General features: G+C 37.9%; 1 protein-coding gene across 1 annotated transcript in view; it reads left to right on the top strand.

The window, feature by feature from the left end:
• DOK6 (docking protein 6) overlaps positions 1-19,975 on the top strand; it is a 418,569-nt gene that overhangs the window by 310,258 nt on the left and 88,336 nt on the right. Inside the window, exon 6 of the mRNA XM_060120964.1 lies at positions 6,950-7,088. Within this exon, the coding sequence (XP_059976947.1) occupies positions 6,950-7,088 (139 nt within the window). The remainder of the gene's footprint in view (positions 1-6,949; positions 7,089-19,975) is intronic.

The following is a 19,975-nucleotide window of genomic DNA, read 5'->3' as shown; positions in this document are numbered from 1 at the left end:
GGCAGATGTTCTGCTAAATCTTCCTCCTTATGAAGGAATTGACTTGAAGTTGGGAGTCCAGGGCATGTTTGAGTCCAATTCAACAATTTTGATTGATTTACCTTCATGTGCATTTTAAGGGTGCACATATGCCATTGAGGTATGTGTCTTGGGAACCTGATTTGACAGAAAAGGAACAGCAGCAAAGAAGGAGAGAGCTTTCAAAATATTTTATCCCGAGCCCTGTCCTAGCTCTGTTTCCCTATTACAGAAATGTTCATAATGAAAGAATTATGCGTGCTTTTCTGCTTCTTATCTTGAATGAATGCAACTGGGCTTAGTGATGATGAGCTTACGCTCCAAAATCACACGGCTACGTTCAGACCACAGCTCGACCACATCAATTTTAATGACCTTGGGCAAATCTATTAGCCTCCTTAGCATGGTGTTTTCTGTAAAACGGAAGCAGTGAGAGCTTTGTAGGGTGTTGTGAAGCTCAGTGAGGTAATGCACACACGGCATTTATCACCATGCCTGGCACTAGTAGGTGCCCCCCGAAAGCTAGCTGTTATCATTCTCCTCACTGCTGTGGGTATTGTTTCAACGCTTTACAAACCAGAACTCTCCATAATCCTGGTCCCTTGAAAATCAGATCAGATGCCTGTGCTACACTGGAAAGAGATTAAATGTATATATAAATATATATACTGTGTGTGTGTGTGTGTGTTTAAACTGGAAGGGAGGCCCTTAAATCATCAGTACAGTGTTGTATAAGTTTAACAGTATAAGTGTACAGTCGGCACTCAGTATCCGTGGGTTCCACATCTGCAGATTTAACCAACTGCGCGTTGACCTGCAGATGCAGAACCGCTGACACTGAGGGCCAAGTGTACTACAAAGGGCTTGAGCATCCTTGGATTCTGCTATCCAGCCCTGGAGCCAGTCCCCCACGAATACCGAGGGCAGCCTGTTATTTGCTAAGGGACAGAGACAGAGCTGGGCACATCATAAACACTACATCTTCACAAAAACCCTGTGAGGGTCCTCAGACCTTTACTTTAAATTTTAATGTGGTTTAATTTTAGTTAATTAAATTCAATTAATAAATCCATAGCATTCCTTTATTTAATTTGATGGTTTACATAAAGAAGAATCAGCAAGAAGTGTCCCTCCCATACTCATAGACCACCTGTCACGTTCACTTCCCCCCCAGCAAATAACACGGTTACTAGTTTCTTGTGCATTCCTCCGGAGTTTAATGTACATATAAGCAAAGATGTATATAAATTCTTCCCCACATACTTTTTTACAAAACTGTTAGCACACTATATACATTATATTCTCCTTGTTTTTTACTAGCTTAGCAATATGTTTTAGGTATCTATTTGGGTAGTAGTAGTAGTAATAATAACAGAAGTACTATTTCATATTAATAAGTTACAAACACTGTTTTAATATTTACATATATTAATCCATTTAATGATCAAACAACCCAATGAATAAAGTACTGATATTATACCTAACTTACAGGCATCAGAAGTTATCAGTGCTGTGAGTTTCAAATATTTTTCCTAGTTTTGAATTTGCCATTTGCTATCTTATGATTTCTTACTTATTTTTTTCACTGTTCACAGGCAGATTTATCAATCTTTTGTCACATTTTGCCTTGGATCGTAGCTTGAAACCCCCTCCATTTTCTGAGTTTATATAGGAATTCTTTCCTACTTTCTCCTGGTACTTTTTTGGTTTTGTTTTTGCTTTCTTGGAGTTTATATCAGTGAACGTAGAAACATGGATCCAGATATTTTTCCAGATGGCTGTTGTCCAAACACGGTTTATTGACTAGTCCAGCTTTCCCTCACAGATTTGAGACAACACTTTCACCACATATTGAACTCCCATATGAACTGGGTCTGTTTCTGGACTTGCTTTGCTGTTGCTTTCGTCTGTTTGTCCATTTTGCTTGTAATTTTTTACTACAGATCAACGTCTGACTCACTAGAGCTTTAGACAGAAACTTCAGCCTTTTCAAAGCTGCTAAAAAAAAAAAGTAAAATGCTAGCATTGTTAAATGACAATAAAGATTAAACTGTTATCGGGAAAGAATTGTTAATGGGGTTTCACTGCTCTGCAGAAGAGCTGTGCTTTGAAGAATTTCATTACTTTCTGTAATTAAACATTAAATTGTAAATAATGAATAGAAACACCACTGGCTTTCAGGAAAGTGCTCCTGCTTTACACCATTGCTGAGAGTTTAAAATTTCTATGTGCATGGAGGATAAATATGTGGTCACTAAATATACATACGAAACTGCAAAACTCACTGCCGGGGTGAAATTATACGCTGTGAAGATGGACAGAATTGCCAGAGGTTTACAAATTCATCTGCAGCGAAATTATGTCTAAAGACCCCCAGAGAATTATTTTAAAGTATCCATTTTCATTTCTTAAACTGTTTCCTTAACTTCTCACCTGGTAAATTTCTTTTGCTTGCCATGTGGAAGAAAGGCTGGAATTCTGATGCCAGTCCTTCCTAAAGAGCTAAGTTTGAGACGTAAGGACAAGAAAAGGAGGGCAGTGGTCTAGCGATTACATGGTAGGGGCTTTTCCTCAAGTGAAGTTGTCTCCGTGGCACCATCTTTTAGGATTATTTCTCCGCCTGAAGGGAACTTTGAGACCCATACATAATGGAGTGCCTCCCTGGAGTTTAGTTTCCTCTGAATACAGACATTCACAGGGAACTCTAGTTATTTCTTACTTGTTAGAACACAGTAGAGATGAGACTGGCAGTACTGTTATTTCAAGGGATTCTGGAAGGGAATGGTGAGGTGGGATAAAGAAAGAGAGCATGCCCTCTTAAATCCCTAGAGGAATGGAATTTGAAAAAGAGCCATTTAAGGAAAAGACTAGGATTTTTAATATTCTTATTACGTCAAAATATATTAACAACCTACCATCTGCTGGCTGTCTTGGGTGGCGGAGTCTCCAGGACCATCCTCAGGCTCAATGATTCCCTAGAAAGACTCGCAAGGTTCAGAAAAAAACTATTATGCACACAGTTTCGGTTTACTAGAGTGAAAGGTACATGTTACAATCAGCGAAGAGAAAAGACACAAGGATGCAGACAAGGAGGGACCAGGCACGAGCCTCCAGACACCCTCCCGTGCAGTCACACGGGGACAGCAATGATACATGACAGTAAGCGTGAGGTGTTGTGGACCAAGGAAGCCCCCCACGAGCCTTGGTGTCTGAGGTTTTGGTTGAGGGTCAGCTAGGTGGGCATGCAGTGTCCTCAGGGTCCAGGAACAGCCTCAGTCACTCAGACCCTGGCCACCACCAGAGCAAAACAGGCATTCATGGTGAACCACCTTGTTAGGATAAACTTACCTGGTCAGACCGATACAGCATGGCTCAAGGCCTCAGGGACAAGAGACACTCTTATCAGCCTGAATATAACAAAGGCTCCAAGGTTGCATTCCAGAAACCCTCCAAGGGACCATCCCCAAAACAGACTTTTCTTCGAGATGTGCAGAGTTTGAGCAACACAGGCCTGCTGAATTAATCCTTTCCCTGCCCACTGTCACATACTTTACTTCATTTGATTAAAAGAAAAATAAAAACAATCTTGTGACAAAGACTTGTCACCCCCATTTTGTACATGAGGAGTAAATAGGTGAAGTAACTTTCCATGGCCTTCCTCTTGGCCGTGTACTTCTTCCTGCTAGCATTTACCACAGTGAGTGAGTCATTTTCTGAACAATGCTTATCTTCCCCACCATTTAAAAAGCCTCAGAGGCAATGAGCCATGTATATTGTTCCCTTCTTTTTATTCCCAGGCCCAAGACAGAGCCTGGCTTTATAGTACTAGATAAGTATGTGATAAATGAATATGACAGGCCATAACATGATTGTTGAAATTTGTACCCTTAGTCTTTTGACTGTACTATTATAGTCTATGCTACTATAATGTCCCTTATATCACAATGTCAGAAAAGAAAAAAAAAAAACCTGGAAATAAGTGTGTCAGTCCTACTTCTTAGAATTTTTATGAAGCCCCAGATTATTCCTTAAAGCTGAAAGGGACCTTAGAGATTCTACTCTTTAACATTTTATTTTAGATAAGAAGAAGTATTAATTTTGTGCAAATACCGTGTTAAGTATAAAGAGAGATATCATTTGTAATTGTCTATACATTTCAATAAAATTCTAGTTTGGAGTCAGGACAAACATACATTGTCCATATTTTCACTTATTCTTCAAGTCAGTGCAGTTGAGGAATGTGCATGTTAGTGGTGAGGGGTTAGGATATTAAAATGTAACTGGCGTCTCTATCTTAGCTCTCTCCAAATGAAGGAAAGGATTCTTCTAGAGGTGTTTTTGTCCTTTTCGTCACATTTCTTCCTTTCTAACCTTCAGTTTGTTATGTCAAAGTCTTAAGCTGCACAAATATGGCTTCTAATTTGTCCTCCTATGGGTCCCAAGCATCATCTCCCACTCCCTTGAATGAAATGGTGACCTGTGGAAAGAGTTCTATAGCCCAGTACTTCTCAAATTACAATGTGTGTACAAATCATATTGTCAAATGCAGATTCTGCTTCAGCACTCTGGACAGCTCCCAGAGGTGCAGGTGCTGCTGGTCTGGGGACCAGATCGAGGGGCGGGGCAATAGCTGTCAGAATGATTTCATGCCTCCTCCCATTGTCCTCTCTAGTACTGGCTCGCTACCACAAAACTCTTTCGACGTATAAGAAAAATCTCGATATCTGTTCCTTACCACTCCTGAGAGAACATGTTTTAAACAATAACTGGGAAAAACCTAAACTGTTTCTTCCAACACTGCTGACAGAAGTCATAAATCTGAGCCAATTATACTGAAGAAGTTTGATTTCAGCTTGGCTTTAGGTACCTATTGTTTAAAAAAGAGCCCCTTCTACCTAAAAGTTCTTTGCTTTTTATGCTGGCATGTTCTAATTCCTGGTTTCTTGATCGATGGACGAAGTTTACAGTAGTTTTTATTTCAGAGGCTGGAAATAAAACCCTCTGTAAGCTTTCAGACCCCTTCACTGGGCAGAGTTATTAAGTCCCAGGAAGTGCTAAGTGTTAGACCTTTGCAACTCAGTGACTGAGTATGGAATAACAATTTGTGTCTTCATTATCTCATTTCCGAAGGCTCATAAGGAGTGTTTTTCCGATAACAATGAACAAAACTTAACCTCAAACAAGATGGGCTCACCACTCATCAATGATTTGCCTGCTCCCGCTGTTGGAGTTTTTTACCCCTCTGAATCAACAAAGAAAGCTCATTTGTTTCACTTTGTGAAAACTCTTCATTTTTCTCTCAGACTTTCCATTTCACGCTTTGTGAATTTTATTAAGATCTCTTTCACAGAAGCTAAGTGCTGGCTCTATGGAGCCCTGAGGGATGGCAGTCACAGCCTCTATAATTTCTGAAGCCTCTTGAGACATTTCTTTTCTACTAAAACCCCTTGGAGAATCATAAGGTAGAATCTAAAATCTTTTTGGTGCTGGAAGACAGAGGTTGGCCTCATGAGCATTTTGTGCAAATCTTTTGGTGTTGTAGCCTGAAAACAACAACACAGCAGTCCAGTTAAGGTCCAGTTTCCGATTGGGAACATCATATTGATATTCAGCGGGTCTTTCTGAAGGCGTCCAATTATTTTTAAAAGCCGGTTTAAAATATTAATTTAAAATATGTTTTATTTTAGAATGTCTTTATTAATAAAACTTAACCATAATCCTGTTGCCTGAGAAATTGTCCGTGGCTTTAGTCCAATAAAAAATTGTCAGTGGCTTTAATCCAATAAAAAAGACTATGTTTTAAAAGGTAATTATAGTTAAATAATTGAAAAGGAATTTGTATTCTGATTTTCTTTTCCTCTTGAATTTACATTATAGGAAATTTAGGGAGTTCCCTGGTGGCCTAGTGGTAAGAATTCCAGGCTTTCACTGCCGTGGTCCAGGTTCAGTCTCTGGTCAGGGAACTGAGATCCTGCAAGCCCTGTGGCATGGCCAAAAGAATGTTTTAATGTTATATGCTCTCAGAAATGACATAGTAACAGTTGTATAATAGTCCATCAGATAAAAATATTATATTTAAGCCAAGCACTTCTCTATGGTGCATATTGAGATTAGTGCCATACTTTGTCTATGATGAAAAGAATGATAACTAACATTTTTGAGCACTTAATATCTGCTAAGGAACACTATAAATATTGTATCAAGTCTCTCCACTGTCGTAAGGATCTGATGAGCTGGGTACTGTTATTTTTCCTGTTAGAGATTGTGCGAAGGGGGTACAGGCAAGTTAGCTTGCTTCAGGTCACACTGCTGGTAAGTGGCAGGGCCAAGTTCAGACAAATACTCTCACATCCAAACGGAGTCTCCTCTCTGCCATGTTATTTCTTAGGCTATACTGAGATTTACATAAGGATTCCTCAGTTTAAGTAAAAGCTTCAAACTATGTATGCAAATCCTTAAACTAAAAAAATCTTCTCCTTGGTTCCTACTACATGAGTATAAAATTGCAGATTTTTTCTTAAGTTCTTAACGTTTCAAGAGCTATTGAGTCATAGGAGACAGTGCTATGATATCAGAGTGAAGGCTGTTAAAGAAAACAACTATTTGCTTTGCTTCTTTAAATATTGGTAAGACATGCACTGTAATAACTGACAGTACTTTTGTCTGTTTCTTCACACTGTTGTGAACACTTCAACTTTAAAAATCCAAATGTGCATGGATTTTCACCATTAGTCTCATTCTCATGCACCTTTTAAAGATGCATTGGTTGGTTGGTTCCTTGGTTGGTTTGGTCAAGGATGAATCTGCTTCACTCGCTCCTATGAAAATCAAGGTGGAGGGGATGACAGGGTGAGGGCATCTTTTACATGGAGAACTGTTACGCACTTGAACACATGAAGACCCATCTCTTTCCCTATCTCTATCCTCACAGAATGTGTGACACAGGAGAAGGACTATTCACTTTTCAAACAAGGGAAGGAGAAATGATCTATCAGAAGGTCCATTCTGCGACACTGGCCATAGCTGAGCAACATGAAAGATTAATGCTAGAAATGGAGCAGAAGGCCCGGGTAAGGCTCCTTCCTTGGTAACCTAACAGCTTGGAAATGAATGTCACTGAGGTCTGATGCACATCGTGTGTATGTGGGTCCTTTCATGACAGCGCCCCAGCGTCCAACCCCATCCCAGCCCCGAGAGCTTGTCCCAGTTACTGAACCTCATCTTTCTAATATCCTCTTCAGCATATGACAAAAGAAGCTATTTGTGGCCGCTAGCCATGCACTTCGTGTACGTACCTATGACCTGTTACCACAGTTACCCAGAGAGGAGTGGAGTGCACAGAGAGTGGAACAAGAAGCAGTGCTCTCTGCATCTCTCCACATGTAGTTGGACAATCAGAGATGCAAATGTGGACCCAAAATAATGAGGAAAATAGGTTTCTACCAGAAAGGATTACACTTTTCTTTTTGTCTTTGTATTTATCCTAGATTCTCTGAAACTTCCAGCTCTTTCTGTCCGTGTTTCAGAGTCGATACTAAAATGTTTGCAAAAGGAGCTTATACTGTTTACCAGCTGTCTGTTATCCTGTCGTGGAACTATGCTATAGTTTCAGGGTCAAGCTAAGAAATAATTTAATAAAGAATATGAAATAGCAAATTTTACAAGTAGCTAAAAAAAATTATAAGCTTTACTACTAACTTCTTTGAAAAGCAAACAATGGAATTATTATCGGCTGTAATTTTAATAGCTCAATATTCTCTTTCTTCAGAATTTATAGGGATGCATTAGATTCCATCTATGAGAGGACAAGTGGAGCTTTGGGAAATAGGTGGGTCACTACCCAGAAAAACTTTCATAATTCTATTCCATTTTAAGACTATGGGGCTTTCTATCTAGTATTATTTTAGTTTTGACTTTTAAAATTCTCAAATACATAATATTTTGAAGTATAAAATTATCTTTTAAATGTAAGAAGAAAAAATAGTCTAGCAAATGATTTTACATTATTTTTAATACATTTCAGATTTTGTCAATACTACATACACATTTTTCTCTATCTAGGGTATGGTTTTAAAAGCCTTCCTAATACTTAAGGGCAGCAAGTGCAAATCAGGCTTACATCTGGCCTTCAATGGGGGTGAAAGAGTAACTTGAACGTTAATAGGATTATTAACATGAGACTATGGGATTCATTGATGAAGCATCAATAGAAGGTTGGTATGATTTAGTCTTCTAGAAAGATTTGGGTTAAATTTAAATTATTGTAACAATTATCTAATTAATATGACATTTTTCTAGTGGCTTAAATCGGGTGAAAAAAATGTAACTACTAAACTTCAAATTATTTCAGAATCTTGAACATTCATTATCAGCCCATATTTACAATCTGCTGATGTTAATTTTCAGCCAAAATGAACAACTGTGATGTCACTTGCTGTTAGTCAACAGCGGTAGTTCTTTACTTCTAGTTGTTCTGAAGGGGCAAAATGCTCATAAGTGAGTCATTTAAATTGTATTTCATAAAGGGAATTTCAAGAGCTCTTTCATGCAACTGTGATTGTCTGCCGTAAGGAGAGCACTCAGTGTACTGGGTTCCCATCCCCGTTCTACCACGCACTGTCTGTATAATCTTGAACAAGTTATTTAACTTCTAAATGTCTCATTTTCCTGTATCTGTAAAATGGGGATACAAGAGTTCTACTTATTTGGCTGCAATGAGGTATCTGTGCATTAACATATATAAAGTGCTAAGAACAGACCTGGCACTCAGAAAGTACTATGAAAGTTTCATTATTATGATGGTGATGTTGAATAATTATAAGACTTGCAATGTTTGTGAAGATACTAAATTTTTATTCCCAACTATAGCTACGTAATGTCTTCCAATCCTTTACAAGTGTGTCTAACAATCTTGTGCCAAAACATTTGCAAAACAAAATTTAATTTACATTTGCTTTTGATGTGGTTGTATGTTTATCTTATCCTGTGTCACTAAGAAGCAAGTCCAGGGGAGTGGAGTGAAGCAATTGCTGTGAAGGAGTTAGAGATGGTAGGTCCACCTACTAAGATCTCAGGCAGTGGAAAGCCAGGATTTGGGTACACCGTGGATCTGGGTGCTCGGAGATGGAAGGGAAAGGGGGCAGGTGTTTAAATAGCACGCTCAGTATGGCTTAACAAAGAAACCAAATGTTTCTGAAAATCACAAAATCAGAGACTCCGTCAACTTGGTGCATACATGTAAATGGAGCCTTTGGTTTAATTTCAACAGTGATTGCAAAGCTATGCTTTTCTCTGAAGGATAATATTGATACTAATTAAATTACTCCATAGGTAGTCCATTCTGTAGAATAAGTTGAACTAATGATGCTTTTCCAAGGGCATGCTACCACAACTTGAGAACTGCCCCAATTCCCCAAATTCTAGGGCTGTAAGCAAAGATTTCTAGGTCTCCCAGATACCTTTTCTTTTTCTTTTAAGAGACCTCCTCTACATGCACAAATCTCTTTTTAAAAAAGGAATTCCAACAAGTATGGAATAGAATTTAAATACCCTCTATCTAACTCTTAATTGATTTATACAAAATAAAACAAAGGTTTGTGCCATAAAATAGGCAATAGTGTAACTTGCAAGTTGGAAAAGTACCGGAAAACCTACCTAAGATATAAAAATGTTGCATTTTGTTTATTATGTATTCACTGCAAAATAAGAAGATAAGACTGCTCCTTGGCTTTCCAGTTTTAAAACCAAGCCGTGGAAGATAAATATTGATCAGATAGAAAATGTTTATACATTTTTAATATTATTAAAAAGATTTTACAAGATTACCAAGAAGCTATACAAGCAATGAATTCCCCCAAACATCGTCGTTCAGGCAACTGAAGTATTTACTTCCATCCTTTAAAAAAGAGATGATTTCAGAGTGTTACTGGCTTTATAGATAAACTTGAATGAGAAATAATGTCTCAACAACCGTTTCTTAACTATAAGAGAAAGAATTCAATATATCTTTCAGCATCATATGCATGTAAAACTTTGTTTTGCCCCATTTATCACCATCCTTCCTAGGGAACACATGAATAAACATATTTTGATATATCTCTATAATCTGAGTTAGGCAATGTTTCTATTCTTGTTTGAAGAATCTGATATCTAGAAAAGCATTGTGCATAAAACAGTTCATTTGCACTGTGGAGAACTGGATAAAAAGAATCACTAAATCGGTAAGGCTGTTAGAGGTGTGTACTTACATTTCCTTCACTGAGAAAGATAATGAAAGAATGAATGAATATTAACTGACTCCATTAAGAAGTTTTAAAGGAGAAGTTGGCCATTTATTAACTCCATTCACAGGTTTGTAAATAATACATTTATTACTCCGTGCTCAAAACGCTGCGGGGTGGTAGGGAAAACAAGAAAAGGACAACAATGTTCCTTCTCTCAAGTGGCCCAGAATTTTGTGGGATCAAAATTTTGTAATTTTGAGTAAGCTTATCTTTTTCCTTTTATTCCTTGAAATCTCAAGTTTTCCATGCTTTATTAATGTAACTAATTAAATCAGATGGTTAAGAAATGCCATTACAAAATTTTGATTCAACTATACTAAAAACACCAGTTGGTCTTGTTTATGTTGTCATGACAGTAGAGCCTGATTGGTTTCTTGGATAATCAACTTATTGGAAGGTCCTCAGTCAAAGCTCCATGGAGAATGATTTCTTCAGTACAAGAAGACACTCTTCCTTTTTCCATTCAGATGTAAAGCTTCAGCTTCTCACTCTTAAGTCCAGATAAGAAAGGGAAAATGATCATGATAGTAAAACAGAGAGTGATCTTAAGTAGTCCTATATTTTCTTTACTTACTAACTCAAAACTAGCCTTATTTTAAAAGAGAATTTTGTAAGGGGGTACATGGGAGAATTAAGCCACGATAATAAATTTTAAACTGGAACTCTGAGATTACTAAGATTCAAATATTTGAGGAAATTATTAAAGCTAGATAGTTAAACAAATGGCACATGTAGAATTTGTTTCCATTTCATAAAGCTCATGTTCTTAGAACCCTCCAAGTTCTTCGAATTCTATTGCCAAAAGCATTTATAGGTGCTCTGCCTTGCATGTGCAACATTATCGAGGAAAGTTTTCGTTGTCTTGGTGAACAGCCATTCATCAGAAATGATGGCTTAGCCCCCGAGGGTGAGTGGAGGCTGATTTCATCTTCAACAAGACCTGAAATAATTTAATTTTGGATTTCCGTGGATCTCTACACACATACACACACAACACAAACACACACACAAAAACAAACACAAATAATACAAAAGAAACTTTTTTAATTTGCTTTTTATGTTTTTAAGCTTTACAAGTATTATGAAATGTCCACAGGGAAGAAGCAGCTGAAACGACATAAATGTAATTTTTAAAACACAGATTTTTCCTGATATCTTATCAAAAATAAGTAAAGGAAGTGGGGGAGGGGGTCGTTAGTACCTTTGTAATATTGTAAGTGATTTGAAAGGGAACGGTCTCCCATAACAAGAATTACAGTGTGTCCTTTAAAAGCATAGTGTCTGGAATGCGCCTGTTTCCAGTAATTCTTGCCTCCTGGTCACCAGAAAAGCTCTGTACACAATTTAAGGACAAATAGCTTCAGTGTTATTGAAACACCTGCAAGATAGCAAACCCACTTCTAATGCCTAAAAAACAACACTGGCAAGACTTGTTGAAGGCACTGCTGTCCAAAGCTGTCAGTCAGTTCTTTGGTTTTCCTAAGCTCTAGTGGTTGGAGAAAAACAAATAGCAGAGTCTCACATAGAACTTCTTCCCTAGAAAACAAATTGTTTTCTTTAAGATTTGTCATTTTACTTGCCTTTGTTACTAGAAATACAAGAAACAAAAGTAACCTCGCACATTTAACAAACTAAAAAATTTGTACTGTTCCCAAAACAATAAACCTTTTGAACAGTAATCATTTAAAAACAAATGATCTTATTTCCTTTTATAATGTAAGATGAAAAGAAATTTCTGGTGAGGAAGCAGCATTGTTTGACTCTACCTACTGCCCTGTAGGCATGGAGGTGGGTCTAATGCCTCCCTGTCTCTGGGGAGGGCAGAGTAGAGAGAAGAGGAGAGGGGGAGAGAGAACAAAGCTGGCTTTATGTACAACTAGCTTAGACTGCGACTCGAAATTAGCGTATTTGCCCTTCTAGATTTATACTTGATCGTAAATCTTACCCGAGTATTGACTGCTACCAGCCTATGAAATTATTTTTTGTCTAAATAGTTGCATGAACGAGGAAATGCTATTCCACTGCATCAATTCCAAGATGCACATCTTTTTCACAGTTTAACATCTCTCTAGTCAGGTGGGAGTTACAGTTTAATTAGCAGCACTGTTCTTTTGTAGTGCTACATAAAATCACGCTGGCTTTCTAATGATGGCATCTTAGAGTGTATAAAATGCCGCAATGCTTGTGAGTATTCTGAAGACACTAAGCTGTTATTCCCAACTGTAGCTAAATTATATCTTTCAGTTCCTTTCAAGTATATCTAACAAGGCCATGAGCACTATGTGCTCATTTATAACTTTTGAAGGCATAAGAAAGCTTCCAGAATGGGATGTATCCTAGGTAGTTTGGCTTCCTTTTGAGTGACAGCATTCTTCACACCCACATTTTACAGGAATCTCTATCAGCTATGGGGAAAAAACAAACAAACAAACAAAACTAGTTTTCCCATACTGAAAAGGTGAAGAATTTGGAAACATCATAATCTCGTGAGCCACACACAGGAAAATGTTAACACTTCTCGCAGTCTCTCTTCTAGGTATCTTCATAGAAGTTTACAGAATTCTAGGAGAAGTTTAAACGTGTGATTTGTGATTGCAAGTGGTATGTTATATCCAATATATAGGAATATCCGTTAATGAATTCATCCTTCAAAGTTCTAGTCTTGATTCTATTGCTCAATATTATCAATTATTAACCAAAAGACAAGACCTTTATTATTACTGACAATGACCAGTTCCCTGCTGGGAAATGCCATTAGCATTTTTGTGAAATTTTCTTTTACTGATTGACAGACACTGATTAAACTAACACAAGCTCACTCAATTAGAACAAATTATTATAGCTGATAACTAAAGTGGGCCTGTGTTCCTAATGTTTCAGAACACTAAAGGAAATTTCGTCTCTAAACAAACACACAAGAACAAAGAAAATATACATTTCTGTCTGCAGTAAATACACAAATGAGATGGAAATGACGAGAAGGCAATGTGTAATTTTTCTAATTCGTGGTGCGGAGACACAGTGTAATAGTAAATATTTTATTTAGATCCTGTTTTTTTCCCTTAAAATTTGTTGTGGATACTCTAGATGTCACTTCAAAAAAGCATTATATCAATATATAATATTTATGTATAATATTTAATCAACTTGATTAGAACTGATAATGTATAAGGAAGATAAGTGCCCAATATGAAAAATTTCGACTTCTATGTTTAAAAAATAGGGCTTCCCTGGTGGCGCAGTGGTTGAGAATCCGCCTGCCGATGCAGGGGACACGGGTTCGTGCCCCAGTCCGGGAAGATTCCACATGCCGCAGAGTGGCTGGGCCCGTGAGCCATGGCCACTGAGCCTGCCGGAGCCTGTGCTCCACAATGGGAGAGTCCACAACAGTGAGAGGCCCGCGTACAGCAAAAAAAAAAAAATACAATTTTGTTTCTTTTATTTGTACTGCTAGAATGGAACAATAGTAAGGAAATTACAAAAAAAAATTACTTTTAAACTGTGGTAATCTTATTTATTGAGGGTCATACAATCTGCTCTTGGCAATTACAAGAATAATTTCCTTAAAAAAAAAACAAAACAGATGTCAAAAATCAATCAAGATGACTCAGCATAAAAACATATATGACATATACACATACAACCCAAAGAATCAGACTGACTCTTCTTTGGCATAGTGCTGTAAAATAGGGAAACACTTAGGCCAATAGTGGTCAAACTAAAATCTAAGAAATTGATGTAAGCATTGCATGGAAAGATAATTAAGAATGCTTTCAAAGAATGTGAACACAGTTCACATTCTGGGATGTATTCAGTGAATGCATACACATTAGGTGGAAGCAGCATTGCATGGTGGGTAACCAGGTAGACTCTAGGGAAAGACAAGCAGAGCTGTGTGACCTCCTGCAAGTCGCTTACCTCCTCTGTGCCTTAGCTCCCTCTTCTTAAAAGAGGAAGAAGGATCAATAATATCTACTTCAGAGTGTTAGAATGCCACCTGGTCTTTACTAAAAGGTCAATAATTATTAGCTAATTCATAAAATGGCAAAAGAAAAACCTTTAATTTTAAATGGGCAAAATTGTATAACCACCACTAAAGTTCATCCCAGTTTTTATTATATGCAGACATTGGAAATTAATTACATAAACCTTATTATAGCCTCTAGAAATTTATATATTTCAAAATCAAATGACAGAAAAAATTTTATTTATGAAATTTAATGCTTTAATATGTATTCATCATGTTCCTTATATTCAAAGGGTGTCTCTGTAAATGTATCTGCTTACAGATGATAGACAGATGATTGATAGATAGAGAATATATATTCTTAAAATCATTACTGAGTACAGGTAAGAATATACCTGTACTTAATACTTAAAGTATTTATGTAGATGTTTGTAATAATTTCTGATGTTATTCCAAAATCCAGCTTTTTTCACACTCTGAAAGTATTTTGGTCAATACATGGTTTAAAATATATAATAATGACATCCGTTTTGTTTCAAGTTAATGAAAATGATATTCTACAAAGTCCAATTTTAAATGTCACCTAGCAACTTCCACTACATGACTATATGAACTACATTTTATTTGTTAGTCTGGTACAAACTCAGCAAGATATCTTCTTTTTTTTTTTTCCATTTATCTTGAATAAAATGGAAGATTAAGTGTAAGGTGTCCCCTATTGAAAATTAAGTCAAGTCTGTGAGAAGCCAATTGTCCATAAACCTTCCAACTTCAGAGGACTGTTTGAACAAATCCAAACAGTGCCAATCCAAGCTTGGCTGGCTAATGCTCTCCTGGGCTTCTGTTTCCATACAGTTTTCAAGTTTCATGAGCTGTTTTCCAAGACAAGTAAAACTAAATGTTCTCGACCAGGAGTGCACTGGTGTTGAGCATTTCCTTATTAAGCAGCGCTGTTTTTTCTTACACTGACACACATGTCACATTAACATATTTCCCAACCACCTGTATTTTTGCAGTGCTTCTTACCTACAGTGTGTTTCCCAGCCCATTTTCTCTTGTCTCAGACAAACCAGGGCCCATGTTGACACATCCACCCGTATGAGGCATTCTTTAACTCTCTTCATACAGAAAAGCTGTGTCTGTCTCTTCCCAGCTGATAGTACACGTATGTGCAAACATACACGCACTCTGCTCACCTGTCTCCCCTCTGTCTTCCACCCCTCCCACCTGCCCATACTGACCACCTATTCCTGACTCACATTACTAGTTTTTTTTACTTCTATTAAGCTTTTAGACTTAGATCCAAGTAGATGCGTCTGCCTCCTTTGTCGTCCCTTTGATAGCTCATTTTGGACAAATCTCCACATCTTGACCACATGGAGCCTTGGACACCACTGGTCTAAGCCACCTCTCTGTGCAGTAGCAGCAGGAAAGGTGCAGCTGTGTTTACTGAGCACTTCAGGCATGACAAGCATTGTGCTTTTCACTCTAAAAGCATCATCTTATAAAATACTTATAACAACACTTAAGGCACATTATATTAACTTTAGAGACAAGGAAAAATTGAATCTTAAAAAAAAAAGTTTAAGTACCTTTCCTGAAGTCAGAAGGCTAGGCAGCTGTGGGGTTGATATTTGACAACAGGTCGCTGACAGCAAAGCCCATGGACTTAACTCCGTGATTTTGCCACACAGATTGTGGTGTTCTGTCGTGAACATAGCAAAGAGGCACTCTCATTCCGGCCTTGATCCAGTGCAATAGACCCAGTTGGTGTAATTCTCACCTAACCTGCTCTTTGAATAGAGGGTTCCAATAATTTATTTTACAGTGAGTGCGGTAAAGAGGGAAGAACGTCATGGGCTCCGAGCCTCAGAAACATTACCCACTGGCTATGGCAGGATGAACAAATTACGTGACCCCTCTGAGCCTCATTTTCCTTGTCTGTAAAGTTCAGATGGCATATGTGTTGACAATTTATGTGGATATTAAATGGGATAACCTATGAAACCAGTTTGCACAGGGCCAGGCCCATAGAGAATGACTCATAAATGCTAATCTATAAATGCTGACTTTTTCCTCTCCCAATTATGTAGATTTGTGTCTTGAGTGCTAAAATGATTTTTTAAATTCTAGGCAATAATTAGGGAGAGACAGAGCAAAAGGAAAATTGATTTTTTAATTATTTTTTTCAATACTTTTTTTCTTTTTTTTTGGCCGCACCACGCAGCTTATTCCCTGACCAGGGATCGAACCGGGGCCCTCAGCAGTGAAAGTGCAGAGTCCTAACCACTGGACCACCAGGGAATTCCCCAGAATTGATTTTTTTGAACCATTTTTTTTAATACATATGAATTTTATGTAGGTGAACACAAATTAGCATTAAGGTTTATCACAAGGGCCAGCAGAGTCCCAAAACAGCAAAGGGAAATTGCAAAAGGCAGTAGCATAACCTGGATAACGATTGTGGTAAAAGCGAGAAGAGGTGCTGGTAGCCTGTATGTTCACAGAAATTCTAGCAGTTGTCAGGCCCTTCCTGCTGCTTCTTGGCGGCACAGGTTCTGTCAAAGTACAAGGCTGTGTTGTCACACGTTGTCATATGTGGGGAGAAAGCTCATCTTCCCAGGAGAGATCAGCATTGGAGTCTAAAGAGCAGTGGACTCAGAAGTCAAGGGGACTGTTTTCTATTGGAGCTTCTGGAGTTAGGATTTTGCCTTGAGCAAATCCTTGAATTTTTTTTGGATTTTGATTTTCCATCTGTAAGATGAAAATGGCTGGATTCCCTAAGAAAGAGTCTAACCTCGAATTACATGGCCAGCGTACACAGTGAGCTTGGGCTTCCTCATACCATGGCAGCCTCAGAGCAGTGTGACTCACATGGTGACTCAGAACAAGGGAGAGAAGGAGAAACGGCCATAAAGGTCTCAAAGGGCATGGCCGAAACAAACAAAATGTCACATCTACCAGATGTTATTAATCAGAGCAGTCACCAACCAGTCCAGAAGCCCAGATGTAAAGGTCTGGAACCTAGATGCCCTATTTCTGAATGCAGGCTTTCCAAGAATTTGAAGCCATCTTCAATCCTCCACAAAAAATAATGCAGTATCTAATATTACTTATGATGAAACTTCATTTGAAAGTCATTAAACAGAATTTCTTGGTGCTCAGAAAAATCACAGGACAGAGCAGAAGCACAATTCTATTCTCATGCTTCCACTTCCTTAGAAAAGTCAGGTCATACCTCAAAGCCTCAGCCTCCTCTCATTTTAAAGAGGGATATTTCATCCCTTTCCTATCTCCCAAAAATTTTATGAGGATTTGACTAGATAAAATAAATGATCTCTGGGCCAAATGCCAGGAAAAATGACTGAAAGAAGATAAAGGTGTAGAATATTTGAATTTGGCTGAAAATAGGGAAGTGGTATTATTATCTATATGTTGTAAATGCCTAGGAATTTCTAGTAGACCAAGTGCAGATGAAACAAAGGAGAGATGAATGGATGATGGACAACACCACTTCTTGGAAAAGAAGCCCAGACATGCTAAGAAAGAAGGGGAGATTACTGACCCATTTATGTGGAAGAGTGGAGGTGAAAAGACGGAGGTTAGGCTGAACCCTGGGACGGGGAGAACTTTTGCAAGTGGAGTTTTAAAATATAGCTAAAGAATGGGAAAATAAGTTAAAGAACTATAAAACAGTCAGGAAGCTTTTTGTGTCAATAAAATACCGTTTTCATTAAGTACTATTTTATAAGAGTACTTAAATATACAAGAGGAAATGGACAGAAACATGTTAATTAGTAATTCGAAATTAACACTTTCCTTCATATTTGATAAAGTAGATTTAGTTTTTTTTGAATATATGGAGAAGGAAATTGAGTGAATAGTGTGTGTAGAGAGAGAAAGACTCTACATTCATTGTGCATCTTTTCAAGTACCTATGAAACATTTACAAAAATTGTCATATATTAGATAAAAATAAAAAATAAACTTCAATATATAGAAACTACTCAGGCCATATTATCTGACCACAAGGCATTATTAAATGAAAATTAATAAAATATGCACAAAAAAGCAATATCTCAATAAAATGTACACAAGCAATCTCCCATATAAAATAGGAAATAATACCACAATTACATAATTTAGAAAAGAATGATTTTTATTCTACTTACAAGCCATTGTGATGTGGACAAAGTGGCATTTGGAAGGAAATGCTTTCATTAATAAACAAATAAAAATGGAAATGGAAATATTCAACTTGAAAAGATGGAAAAGACCAAGAAAACAAGACAGACAGAAGGTGGAAGTTAATTAGGATAAAAGCAACGTATAAGAAAATATAAGAAAAACTGAAAAATATAAATTCTTTAAATAAATTTTAAAACCCAAGTATATAAGTTGGCAACATGAAAGGACTTCCAAAAACAGGCAAAATTCCTTTTAAGCTCCAAGAGAATTTGATGCTTTTTTAAATAAAAATGTAAATGTCAAATAATATTAGGAGCATTGAGCCTCTTTGGGAAACCACGATCATAGCTCTACTTGTGCATACTAAATCCTTGGATGGAATACTGACTGAAATGTTTTTTTCTACAGTTTCTCAAAATTCTTTAATATTGGGATCTATTCGTTTTAGTATCAGAAGAGCAGAAACAACTCGAAAGCCTTTCAATGTGGATATATTGAATAAATTGGGGTATGAGATCGTCCTTTGTCTTTGTCCAGGTGCATGTAAGTAAACAGGGCCTATGCTAGGTAGTTCAGTAGAGGGAACGGCTGCACTATTGTTTCTGGACTGCCTTTACTTTGTTTCTGCCTTCCCTCACTCGCCTAATTAGTAACCGTTTGAATCCGCCCTTTGGAACCCAGGGAATGTCTAGGAGACCGAAAGCCTTTTTCCTACAAACAAGACACGGAAAGGTTTTGGTACCCAGGAGGGCCCCACAGGGTCCTGCTTGGTTTCATAGGAACTCCTAATTTTATAAGGTGGCCGCTAGCAAACCTGTCCAGCCTTCAACGTGGAAGAAGACAGTATCTGTATTTTCCTGGTCAGGAAACAAATATGTCCTCCACCCTGGAGAAAGACACTCTCTTCCAGGCCTGTTTGCTGCACAAGCAAATAATAGTAAGGAACAAAAGTTGTCACAAGAAATGCAGAACCACGAGTGGCCCAGGAAGAATTCTTTCCTAACAACTACCTTTCAACCAAACGTTTTCAAAAGAGTTTTCTGAAGTTTAGGGAAGGGGAGGGAAGCGGGTTGCAGCAGGAAATGATCTCCTCTTTGAGATCGTACACTCATATCAGATGTTGACATCTGTATATTTACGTATTGCCTAAATGGGAGTGAGCAGAAGCTGCCAACCCTTGTTTATATCTTTAAGAGTCTTCTAAATATGAGGTTCTTTGCTTTGGGGTTTCCTTTCTTATCCACTGGAAGACAGCAGAACTCTTATCTGTATGATGCTCAGATAAAGGTATTAACTGAATATCCATAGGGCACACTTGGGCCCAAAATCATCCTCTTGGGCTCTGGGCTTTGTGAGATGGGTAGATTTTTTTTGTTTTGTTTTTTGTTTGTTTTTGCGGTACGCGGGCCTCTCACTGCTGTGGCCTCTCCCATTGCAGAGCACAGGCTCCGGACGCGCAGGCTCAGCGGCCATGGCTCACGGGCCCAGCCGCTCCGCGGCATGTGGGATCTTCCCGGAC

This window comes from Lagenorhynchus albirostris, chromosome 14 (assembly GCF_949774975.1).
Source record: "Lagenorhynchus albirostris chromosome 14, mLagAlb1.1, whole genome shotgun sequence".
NCBI classification, from domain to species: Eukaryota; Metazoa; Chordata; class Mammalia; order Artiodactyla; family Delphinidae; genus Lagenorhynchus; species Lagenorhynchus albirostris.
This window is presented reverse-complemented; position numbering and strand designations above follow the sequence as displayed.